Source organism: Talpa occidentalis, unplaced genomic scaffold, assembly GCF_014898055.3.
Source record: "Talpa occidentalis isolate TD23 unplaced genomic scaffold, MPIMG_talOcc4v2.1 talOcc4.7, whole genome shotgun sequence".
In the NCBI taxonomy this organism is placed as follows: domain Eukaryota; kingdom Metazoa; phylum Chordata; class Mammalia; order Eulipotyphla; family Talpidae; genus Talpa; species Talpa occidentalis.
The window spans coordinates 64,615,868-64,628,145 of record NW_023605083.1 but is presented as its reverse complement, the minus strand read 5'-3'; the positions used below and the strand labels follow the sequence as shown (position 1 = coordinate 64,628,145).

General features: G+C 48.5%; 1 protein-coding gene across 17 annotated transcripts in view; it reads right to left on the bottom strand.

The window, feature by feature from the left end:
• Positions 1-12,278, bottom strand: part of ZNF618 (zinc finger protein 618) — a 176,443-nt gene that overhangs the window by 97,242 nt on the left and 66,923 nt on the right. For 13 of the 17 annotated variants that reach the window (XM_054689063.1, XM_054689066.1, XM_054689064.1 and 10 more), the window contains exon 2: positions 948-1,004. The exons of the other annotated variants lie outside the window; for them this stretch is intronic. In XM_054689063.1, the coding sequence (XP_054545038.1) occupies positions 948-1,004 (57 nt within the window). The remainder of the gene's footprint in view (positions 1-947; positions 1,005-12,278) is intronic. 17 annotated transcript variants of the gene reach the window in all.

The following is a 12,278-nucleotide window of genomic DNA, read 5'->3' as shown; positions in this document are numbered from 1 at the left end:
ACTGAGGTCTCCTGACCCTCAAAGTACCCCTTTCCCTGTCACCGCATTCTCATGTGTAAACATAATTCTTGTGAAAAAAGGAGCTATGGTCTTTCAGATCTTGGAGTAAAAAGAGACACCAATGAGGAGAAAAGGCCAGAATCAAAAGAAATACACAGAGCAAAAACTACATGTAAAACACAAGGCTGACTCTGGTTGTGAAAGGATTACACAAGAGCGAAGTGGATGCGCTAAGAAAGATTTTTTTTTTTTCTTTTTAAAGTCAGAAAAGTCTGGAACACATGCTCAAAGTAGAAATCTTACAAATTCCTATTGCAAAATAACTCCTGGTCAGCCAACCACAATCTCTATAAATATATCACAAGATCAACAGCCCAGGCAAATAGGGGGAGGGGGAAATGACTGCATGCATTTTTAAAAAATCAAAATAGTTCCTCTCACAGTTGGATCGGATGGAGTTGCCTGTTTTCTTACGAAAATGAGAAGCCCGTGAAGAAAAGAAAGATGGTAATTCTACACACATCCCAATGAATGCCTGCTGAGAAATTTGGACAACCAGACTATTTTGAAATTATTCTACAATTCTGATGCTTTGGGTTGCTTTTTGTTTTTTGTTTTTTTGGCAGAAGAAAAATCAATCTGTTGTCCTGAAGTCACCAAGGCAGTCGTGATCTTCCAAAGGCTTTGTAGGGTGGGAAAAGCCCAAAGCTCCAAGGGGCCTGAAACGTGGGGTATGTCCTATAGCAACTATCCTGGAAGACCAGATAAACAGAAACCACACTAGGTATTTAAAGTGGAGGCGATTTAATGTAGGAACTTGAGTACCAAGGTGATGAATGGGCAGAGAAGTCCAAGAGGAGATAGAAAGGCAGCCAAGGATTAGCATATGAAGGAACTCAGGTTACCATCTCGACGCCTGGGGAAGTGAGGGGAACAGAGGGTGTTACCAGAAGTTGAGGCTGATCACAAAAGCCGCCAACAGGAGCAGATCGTAGAGGGAGGACCTGGAGGCACAGAAAACACACCACAAGAGCAGCAAATGAGTGGGAGGAAAATCCCCAGGCTTTCCCTTCCTCCGCCTTCCAATCTCCCTGCTGTGCATCCTTCCAGCTAAACCGTTAAAAGACCAGAGAGCCCAGAGAGCCGCAATGGCACCTGGGAAGGGTAGTTTCCTGCAACAATGCACAGCAGAGAAAAGAACAGGTCCCACCAACAGATGATCAGCTCAGATTAGGGAACCTGCAGGGCAGCAACCACCTGAAGGCAAGGTCCTGCAGAGCTCACCACGAGGTCCGGGTCTGGACTGTAACTTCCTCACAAGCAGAACTATCTTCCTTGGTTGAGTGCTGAAGGGACCCCACAAGTCTGAGAAAGGGAAGCCTGCCCATCCAATCCCAGGCCCCAACATGGGAGACCTTTGCATGGCCTTCCAGGGTATTTTTGCTTGCAGCAAAACAGAATCTATTATTGACAGAAAACTCCTAACAGAGAGGGCAAGATGTCCCTCATCTACCACTGAGCAGACCCCAGCACCCAGTGACGCTCTAGAAGCATCTCTTGAGCAGATCTAGAACACTATGTTCACCGGCATCAGGAGCAGAGGTTCTGCTGGGGTGCTGAGGGGGAAACAGTTCCAGGATGCCAGGACTTTCCACCTTCAAAACCCCTCCAGATCTACACTGGAAATCTGTGGTATTGCTTGTAAAACCATGCCCTAAGAGAAAGTAGCAATCCTGTCCCATAGGACAAAGACTCAAGGCTGAGCGCCTCTGTGTCCAGGCTGATATGAAGGCTTCGTTTCCAACTATCAATACATTGGGCAAAGAAAGGGCCTCTCCCCTTCCCTTGAAAGCTCCACTCCTACTTCCCCCAGGCCACAGGGCCCATCTCCCTCCCCTACATTCATAAAGCACTTATTCCCTGGGTCATTCGATGATATTGATCAACCAGCTGGTAGACTCCATCATCTTTTTATGACCTGTCTTCCCAGCTGCACCATACATCTTTCCAGGACAGGGGCTGTGCCGCTGGATTCCCTAGTGCCCACCAGATGGCCCAGCACACAGAAAGCATCCACACGGCAACCTTAAAGGGGAAGATGATCCAGATTTCCAGAAACCTGAGTCTGGAGTGAGGCAGGAATAACACACTCATTCTACCAGTGCCCCACATTTCTTTAGTGATTGACAGATGTCCATATCCATTACTTCACTTAATTCTTTACAAGGTAGGAGTCAAGATTTCCATTGAGGAGCAGAGGGAATGGAGGTTAAGAGACTTTACCCAAAGTTGCATAAATTACTGGAAAGGCTGAGATTCAAGTCCAGTGAATCTCTTCTTCCAAGACAAATACCTGGTTCCTTTCATCTGCTGGTTCCAGTTTCCCTTTCCAAGATCTCATGTCTTGCTTTTCTTTCGTGAAATAAATTAACTTAATGAAACTGTTAAAGTAATAAAAGTTAATAAATGTAAGGCCTTAGAACAGTGCTGGCCTGTAAATAATGGCTACCATTGTTAGTGTCACTGTTAGTGTCACTATTTCTTCATCACCTTTAAACTCATCTCAAAGAGTCAACATACCACAACATCAACAGTCTGCAATCTTCACAGTCAAGGCAGCACAATATGGAATATGCCTAAACTTCATCCAGACTGGGAAATTGCAGGAAATCCTACAACTTAACAATTAAAAGGAGACATTTGAAGACACTATGATTCTCAGAAGTCTACCCAAAGCTCTGACCACTCCTGTTCGAGGCAACCACCAACACTTTAGTCAAAACTAGGTTTGAATCTCCTTTCCTGACTGACTTCATTAGAGAACATGTGCACAAATTACAGCATTGCCTCATCAATGCAGTTTTCTGAGACAGAAGGTCTATTGTATGAAGGGAAAATAAAAGTCTAGGGTGGAAGTAAGATGCATTGTTAGAATCCAATCAGCAAGGCCCTTTCACAGGTGCTGGCTTTATATCACTCCTGCACCAGGCCCATGTGGAGCTCTGTATCATGGGCACGGATGTGTTACAGGCCAGGCATGTAGAAATTAGTATTCTAGCCACCAGCTCATGATCCAAAGTCTTTGGGCAAATAAGACAAATGAGCAGCTACCAACCTCAGCTAAAATAGAGGATGAGAAGGCAGTACTGTGGCTGAACTGTCATGTCAACTCTCCCAAATGGTGTTCTTCTCCAACAAACTCCGAGGCAGCTGTGTGCCCTCTGCTGTCACATCCACTGCCACCTTCCAGGAATTTTAACTTGGCACTGTCAAAACAGCCTTACCAATTCTCATGCCCTTTGACTACTTTGGGGAACAATTCTGCAAACATCATACAAAAAAGGAAAATGGATTCATGCATAAAGATGTCCAGTAGGTTAGCTATAATAAAAACTAAGGAACAAACATTATGCACAAGGATGTAAACAAATAGCTACTTACAAAACCATTAGAATGGATGCTCGCGAATGGTAGAGAGCTACATGAAAAACACCAATGCACTGAGAAGGACAAGCGCAGAAAACAATACACATCCCTTTACACAAACACACACTATGTGCACATACATATATCCCTTAATTGCTTGCCCTGGAAGGCTCAAAAATGGAGGTTATTCTCCTCTCCTTCCTATTTAGCTTTCTACCAATACTACATTTAAGGAAAAACTCAACCTACTCTATAAAGGCTGCACATCTACAAAGACAGGAGTTGGGACAAGATGATTTCCTGGGATGCTATGTCCTTCTTAAGGCTGAAGGTCTGGGACTGTATGTACAACACTTCTATCTACAGTCTGCAGTCAAATGCTCTACCCCTGAGATACAACCCCTGCACTTACAGGGGATCCTCTGAAGATGTGGTGACTGAGCAGATATGGAGCAGAGTCCAGGCACACCTGTCCACGGGGAAGTTCAGCACTCACTGCATTCAAGATCCACCTGGCAGCTGAACAAGATGACCTTGAGCATCCCTTTGCAAGTAACTGAGATCGCCTCTTTCTAAGACGCTTGGACAGTGGTGTGGTGATCTTTCAGACTATTGCTTTTTTAAATACACTGGACACTGAGACTGAGGTTTTTACACTGTATGTAGTTGCACCACAATGACCACAAAACAGCCCATGTGTACTGAGATGCTACTATGTGCCAGTGACGCTTGAAAGACTCCTTAAACATGCTATCCATCATCCTCATAACAGACTGTTGATCCATGTTACAACTGGGGAAATGGAGGTCCTCAGAGAAGAAGTGAGTTGTGGCTGTAGCAAAGATATTGCAGTCCTAGTCCTTCTGGATCCTTCTGAATCCAAGTGAGAGCACTCATGTGTGAGCAGTCCAAGCAGGGGGCATGGCCTAGAACGTGACTGTATTCTTGGTATTCTTTAATAGACCATCTCATTCTGTTCTCACCACTTCACTGTTGCCAACTTTCTGGACCTTCACTGAGTTCCTAGTACTATTGTGATTCACAAGGAAACTGAGGATCAGAGAGTCAAAGTCTTATTACCAAAATCACACAGCTAGTACACAACAGGGTTGTTGTATTTGAACCCAAGCTTATCTGGCTCAAAAGATCATGTACTAGACCATTGTGCCATGCTGACTCCCCCAAAATGAAATGAAATGAGAGCGTTCTAAGGAGACAGGCTGTACCACAATAAAAGAAAATAAAACAATCAGAGCCACTGAGCTTTCCGGTGGGCTCCCTGGGGGAGGTGTGTCATCAACGAGTGAACAGGCATCTGGTGAAAAAATAAGCAGTGGCTACAAGCAAAAGAATGGATCAGCTGGGGTGGAAGAGGGAGGCAGTGAGAGTGGAATGAAAGAGGTGGTGATCCTAGCAAAGAGATTCCAGTTCTAGATGCTTCTGGGAAGATTGCAGCCCCTCCTAAAATTTCTTCCTATTTATCTAGCACTTCTTGTCCTCCATATTTAAGGGCCACCATCTTTTAGCAAATTGTTGCAGACCAAATATTTCATTTCCTTTCTTCCTCCCTTCCTGGCTTCACAAGTGTAGTAAAAAGTTAATGAATCTATAAATTGCTCACCAGCTTAAAAAAATAGAAAAAAAAAAGTTAATGGAAATTTTAATGAAAGCGCCCGGTCCACAGAACTGATGGCAAAGCCAGGGCACTGCATGGCCAAAACCAGGAACCATGAAAGCCTGAAAATGGGCTTCCAACCTTGACAATGAAAGATGAGAAAGTGTCTCTCCGAGCTTGGCAGTAACAACCACCCCTGGGTTGTCAAATGGGGAAAGCCCATTTCTGAGAAGAGGAATATGGCACAAAACCATACTTGCTAGGGAGCCTGAAGCCCAGATTTGGGACTCAGCTCCAAAGGTGGGCAGAGTCACAGCACAAGAAAAACTGTCATGTCCAGCTGGAGTTCCAGGAGTCTATCCGCCTGTTAACTGCCTGAAATCCCCTCTTCTGGTGAGGCTACAATCAGGCGGGGGGGGGGGGGGGGTGCAGATTTTGGAAAGGTGTCCCCTGGGTATGCTCCCCTTTTCAACCTTTACAGACAGTTTCTGATAACCCTTCTCCTGCATAGAAAGGGAAATAGAACTACTGCCACTTTAATCAGGTAAGGAAAGGGAGGCACAGAGCAGTTAAGTGACCACCTCAAAGTCTAGAGCTTCTCCATCCCCATCACAGCAGGTGGATACCCAAGGTCAGCACTCATGAAAATCAGCCAGGCTTCCTTCCAAAGACTCCACTCGATCCCCTTTGCTCCAGCAGCTCCTGTCTGCAGCCTGTTTGCTCGAAAATACAAGTCTGATCCTGTCATTCTCCTGTTTAAACCACTCCCTCCCGCCCCCTTTGCTGCCACGGTAAAAACTGGGCTCCTCAGCCCTCACAAGAGCAATCCTCACACCTAATGATCGGGCTAAACCTAGGCGCTTGGGCCTACTCCCTTGCCCACTGGTGGCTAATTCTCCTCCCCACACTTATACTCTCATCCTAGACATCACCACCAGGAAGCTTCTTGACATCCCCACATGTCATCCTTGACCTCCCATCTCTGTCTCCCCAGCCACCCAAGGCAGCGCTGTATTACATTCAGTCCAGTGACCACTCGGTGGAACCCCCTGACACTTTCTTCCTGCTGAGAGCAGCCTGGGGGCAGGCCTGGCCTAGGAAACACCGAGAATGTGCAGCATCCTTGTCACACATCAGGGTCAAAAAGCCCTGGGACTAGGTCCAGCTCTGCCCACTTTGCCAGCCTTCCCAGGGACAACCACATGACAGCAGCTCATGGTTCCTGGGGGTGACTAAGCATTGGTGAGAGCAGGAAAAGGTCACTTCCTCCAACACCTTCAACCTCCTCACCGGTCCATTCTCTTCTAAGAGGATGAAAGTGGTTGAGAGAGAGTCAGAGAAATGAGAGCCAAAGGAGCAGCGAGGGGCAAGAAGCCACAGGACAGGAAAAGAGAGCTGGGGAGGGCAGAGCCAGGCCTGCGTTTGCCCTGGGCGATCTGAGGCCCAGCCAAAGCTACTAGGAAGCAGACAGAGCCGGGATCTCAAAGAAACAGAGGAACAAGGAATACCTGGAAATTGTAACAGCTGCTTTAGTTTCCAGAGATTTTGAAGCCTCTTTCTCTTTGTTTTTCCCCTAAACCAGTTACAATTAGCATTGAGGGATATAATTACGTTGTTAGTCTAATTGCCTGTTTGAAGCAGGATCTACGGGGGTTTAATGGAAGATGGGGGGGAGGGGGCGCAGATAAAATAAAAAGTCAGGATAATCACAGAAGAGCCGTGTAAAGTGACTTTCTTCCCAGGTAGAGCCCGGCACTGAGCCGCGCCCACTCCCTCGCCTGGCTGGGCGGGGACCGGCGCTGGCGGGCGGCGCGACTTCACTGGAAATTGATTTTGGAGACGCTGACCTAATTAATCAGGAACCGATCCTAGAAAGGCCCTCATATTTGGAGCCTTTGCACTATTATTGGCTGACACACTTACACATCAGCGGGCAGTATTTTCCCAGGCAGGGTGAGCGTGGTGGCGGCTGGCAGCGCTGGGCTATGTGGGGTCAGAGACCTGCCTTTCAGGATGGGAGGGGCCCTTAACAGCGGGAGTACATGGCTCTGTGGCTTTGGGGACAGAACCAGAGTGAGTGTAGGGTAAGGAAAAATGTCAGGCTTTTCTGCCCTCCCGCCATCAGGATAGATGATGGATCCTGGCGGTCCTGAATGCATGCCTGATGGCGGGCACCTGGAGCAGGGTGTGGGCATAGGTAGATGAGATTCACCTGGGCTCAGACTGGGCTTTAAGGTCGGCGTCACAGGGACGCCAGCAGAAGCCAAGAAGCCGAGAAGCCGAGAATGAACAGAAGCCGAGAGAGAAGCAGAGAAGGCCAGAGAGCCCAGACAGAGTGAAGACTTGCTGGGGGCTGGGAGGCCTGCCAGCCTCCCGGCCCCCCAGCACCCCTGCCTGCTGTGTACCTGGTAAATCCCAATAAAAGACCTGCAAAAACCACTGAGGACTCTGACTCCTCCTTCACCCGGTCTGCTGGATCAGAAAACCTGCACAGTGTTCTGTTCCTGACTCTACAGTGAGGCAACTCAGACAGTGAGCACCTGGCCATGACATTCAAGCTGGGGGACCCTGTGGTGGGAATGCAGAGGAACCACCTGGAAGAACCAAATGTTTTGGAGGTCTGTGTCCAGACCCCAGAGAGGCGGGGTCTGGCGGGACAGTGGGGGAGGGCCGGGTTCTTTCACAACAGAGGACACTTCTAGCCACTGACCCTGGAGTTCGGGGACTTTCATGATAAATGAGCTCGCAGCCCTCACATCTGGGCGCCTTCTCCAGCTACTTTTTTCTGAGCACACATAGCAATCTGTCACCAGAAGCTGCCTCCATGTGGGGAAAGTGATGCTCCAAAGCAGAAACCAAGACAAGGTCATCCTAGGTGCAGTGACGGCCACCACTACGGCCTTGCTCTGGTCAGGGCTTCGCCTCCATCTTCCCACTTAATGCAAGTAAAGCCTCTGGACAGGGATCAGGAGCCTGTGTTTAACTAATCTCTGCCACTCTGAGGTTGAGAAAATAGGCAGAGGTCAACTGACCGACCCACTGTCCTTTCAGGCCTCCCAGCCTGGAGAGAAGGGCGAAAGTGCCCTCTCTCATGGTGCCCCTTCCCTGCCCCAAAGGACGCTCACTGACCAAGTCAGCAAGTGCAAAGACAGAGCTCTGTCAGATCTCACCCTGTTTCACTGCCATGACAAGTGGTTCCCCTCTGCTCCCCCCAGCCCGGATGGTTCTTAACACAATGCCCGGCACAGAGAGGGCACTGGACTGGGAACTACTAGGTAGGTCTGATGAAATGATGCAGGCCTTATAATACTTAAAGCTTCAGTATGAAACATCTCAGCCTCAGGGTCAGAATAGAGGACTGCCTCAGGTTCCTTCTAGAACCTTCCAATGCCCACAGCCACCTGCCGCCTCTGACTTGAAAAACTGCAAGGCTTTGAGGCTGGTCACAGCAATTCTCTTTAAACCCCTGAAACTTTCCACAGAAAACTGAGGATTTGGGTTTCGAGCAAAAACCACCACAGATTTGGGAAGGTACACCCCACTCCATCTTCTGACTAGCACCCATACCTATAACAGGACTGTCATATTCTGAATCTTACGGCTGTGGGGGAGAAATGAGTTCTGTATGGCTTTCTGCACTTTCCCCACTCAAGTTAGACAATGGAGATGGAGTACGCTTGAGGTCCTCTGTACAAAGGAAAAGAAAATTCCATGGCATCATTTATGAGTCTGTGCTGTCCATGTGACCCAGAACAGAAATGACCCACTGAAATCCAATAAAGATGAGGGGCAGGGAAGGCTGCTCTGTTTCCAGAGAGGCCAACAGCATGCCCTTCCACACAAGCTGCCCAGCTGTGCTACCAACCAAAGAGATGCTCCTTGTCAAGAACAAGATGGCAACCAAGGGGACTTATGGGATTGGCCCTTCATAAATCCCTTCAAAAGTGTGGGCCTCCCTGGTGGCGGAGGGGTTAAAAACAGCGCTATCAAGCTATCAATCTATCACCAGCCACTGCAGCATGAGATTGATCCCCGGCCAGTCAGGGAGCTACCAACATGGCTTAGCAGACCTCTCCTGACTCGCCCGCTGCTCCCCTCAGCAGTGTATTTCAGTCAATCTGCCATTCTGCTCCTCACTCTCTCTGGTGAATCCTCTCACCTCCCGAACCTCTGGCTTACAAACCAGTTCTTGTATGCATAGATAAATAAATCTTTGAAAAAAAAAATTCCTTCGAAAGTGTAAGGCAGCTGTGGGTTTCTCAGTGGTTGAGAGGAAAGACAGGGAAAGTTTTATTGATAATAAAACACAAAAACAGAGCCATGGCATTTTTTTTTTCTAGAAGAAACAACTGGCTGGCTGCTTCCATATTCTGAAAGTCTGAGAGACTTTGGACCTGCTTGGAAGCCTCCACATCAGGGTGGTTCAGCCCCGGAGCACAGCCAGGGAGAGACAGAGGGCCTGGTCCCAAACAGGGTCTCCAGAGGGCCTGGCCTGAGCTTTGTAAGTTCTAGGCCAGAACTCTAAATTCTGATGAGTTCAGTTCATTAGTCACTGATTATCAGAGAAGGCAGGTGGCTGAGGGAACTATTAGGTTCTAGAAGGGGTCTGTGTCTGTCAACCTTGTGCTGGGGCTGAAGGACACCTCCAGGAACTTGCTAGACAGGAGGCCTGAGATGGAGCCACACAGAAATCACACGACGTGAGGAGGTACTACAATCCTCTGCACCGCCTGAGTGTCCACTATATGTGTTTAGGTACACTGAGTACCTTCCACAAGCACCTCTTTTAATCCTCAATAATGCTACGGGGCAGGTCATCTAGATCTGAATTGCCCAGATAAAGAAACAAAGAACTAACATGATCAAGTTTCTTGTTTAAGTTGAAAAGCAGAGCTTCAAAGCCAACTCTAATTCCCAAATGCCATGGGCCAACCAACCAGGGGAAAGGGATTCACTCAAAGGTTCCAGGACAGAGTCTTTGTCCAGATCAAGAGAGCCAAATGGACATGAGTTTGCTCCCTTCATTCTGCAAACCTAGCCTGCACCGCTCCTCTGAATCAGACACCCAACCTATGAGATCTGAATATCAGGGAGTGTAGGAACACAGTGGACCACCACTTAGGAGGGGTGAGAGAGAGACCAGTACTGTAATCCACCAATGGCACAAGGATTAAGAGCCATCGATGGGAGGAAGCAGGTCTTCCCACGTGCCATTCAAAACCAGTGAGTGGTCAGGACGCTGGCAGAAGAGGGATGGGTCAGGTCCCCCTGGAAAGCCAGTCCAGACCTCCCTCTCAGCTCAGTGAGCACAGACGAGTCCAAGAGCTCAAGCCAGCACAACACAGAAGCTGCTCTCCCATCCGCCCAGCCCCATCATGCCTGAGTAGGGGTATTTTCACAGCTGCTTCCGAGACGAGGAAAGGAAGCACACAGATCCTCGCTCCTTGGCCCATAATCGGTAGAGAAATGTAAGGGGCTGTTAGGATGATTAACATCCCAGCTTGCCCCCCACCTCGAGTAAGTAATTAACACTGGGTCAGATCTGGGGTCCCTTCCTCTAGGTACCGGGTCTGCAATCACAGGAATGATGGAGGACCATGCGGAAAGGGGGCAAGGCTGGCTGTGTCTGTGAACTTACATCAAGTCCCAAGTCTGCCTGCTCCTTGGGAAGCAGTTTCTAAACCTGTCACCTACAAACTGCCTGAATCTTTTTGGGGGTGGGGGGTGGAGGGAGGTTTCCCCCACTTCATTAATTGAGTCCACTGCCTTTTTCTCCATAAATTTAATTATCCTGCTATGCAACCTTGGGTCAGGCAAGCTACTGCCTGTTTTTGAACTCAGTTTCCCTCTCTGTCTAACGAGGGTACACGCTATTCTCAGTGAGCCTTGACAGTACAACAATCCCAGGAATCTGTGACTGGGCTTGGGCTAAGCCCATGACCTTGATGCTCCTGGCTGCTTGAACCAGAGCGCCACGGGGGGCCATGACCATCCTGCCCCAAATGACTCCCAGCCCTGAGTCAGAGGCAACAGCTCTCAAGAACTTGAGTCATCCAAGATGAAAAGGCAGGACCATCTAACTTGGCAAAGTCCCCTCTGTCCCCCACAGACCCCCAAAGCTCAAATTTGCCTCTGGCATTTCAACGGAGCTGCCAGTCCCTGGGTGTAGAAGAAACTCCAGATCAGGGGCTGGATCAAGAGCGTAAGCGTGAGGCTGAAATTGTAATAATAATAACTGACATTTATATCACGCCTTTCATCCCCAAATCCCAAATTAATTAACTTTTTACGAGACATTTTTAAACTAGTGCCATTTAATAAAATTCTATTAGGAGAAGTCTTTTTTTCCCCAGCCCTATATTTTTATTAACAGCCACCAAAAATATAATTTACAGGCAACCAAAAGCCAGTCAAGAGAGAGATGGGGGAGGATGATGCTGCTAGTAAGAAAGCAGGCAATCCAGCACTGGCCATAGGGGCGGACCCCCTGGCCTAGGGATCTGGGTCCTCTGGGGGTGCTGTGAGCCCTGGTTACTCTGCAAGACTGAATCTCAGCCCTGCATCATTCATCTCGTGTTATTGATCACCTGTGCTCAGCATCCACTATACAAGCTGCTATGGATGAAATGAACACACAAAGCCCTTGCGGTCCTTGCATTCGGTCCATGCGCTCATGGGGCAGAGACGTGCTGGACAATGATTTCACCAATAACCAGGATAGTTAAAACCATGGTGGATGCTAAGAAGAAAGTGACCCATCTCTTTCCCTGTAAGAGCATCCAACAGGGAGACAGAATTTAGTCTGAAGCTGGGCAAGGAGAGCACGAAAGGCCTCCCGGGAAAACTGACATTTTACCTGAAATATGGTTTGGTGTAAATCAGGCAGTGAGAGGAGGGGACGGGAGGCGGGGGCCCATCCTGCCTCTGAGGGTGCAGAGGCTGGAAGCTGCCTGGCATGTTTGAGGGGAGAAGGCCAGCCTGGGGCGGGGGCAGAGAGAGAAAGGGAGTGAGGTAGGGCTGGAGAGAGGAGGAAGCTGGTGGGATTCCATCTTCAGGAGAAGGGATAGTTGACTAAAGCCCAAGCAGGGGGAAGCACGAGTAAATACCTGGCTCAGGGTGGATGTGTGCGTGTACTCTTTGGCACATGTAGGCTAGCACCTTTTCATGTGCACCTGTGACTGCCATACTGTCCAACAGCACTGGCACCAGCTACACGGGGCTTCTTGAGCAGGTGAAA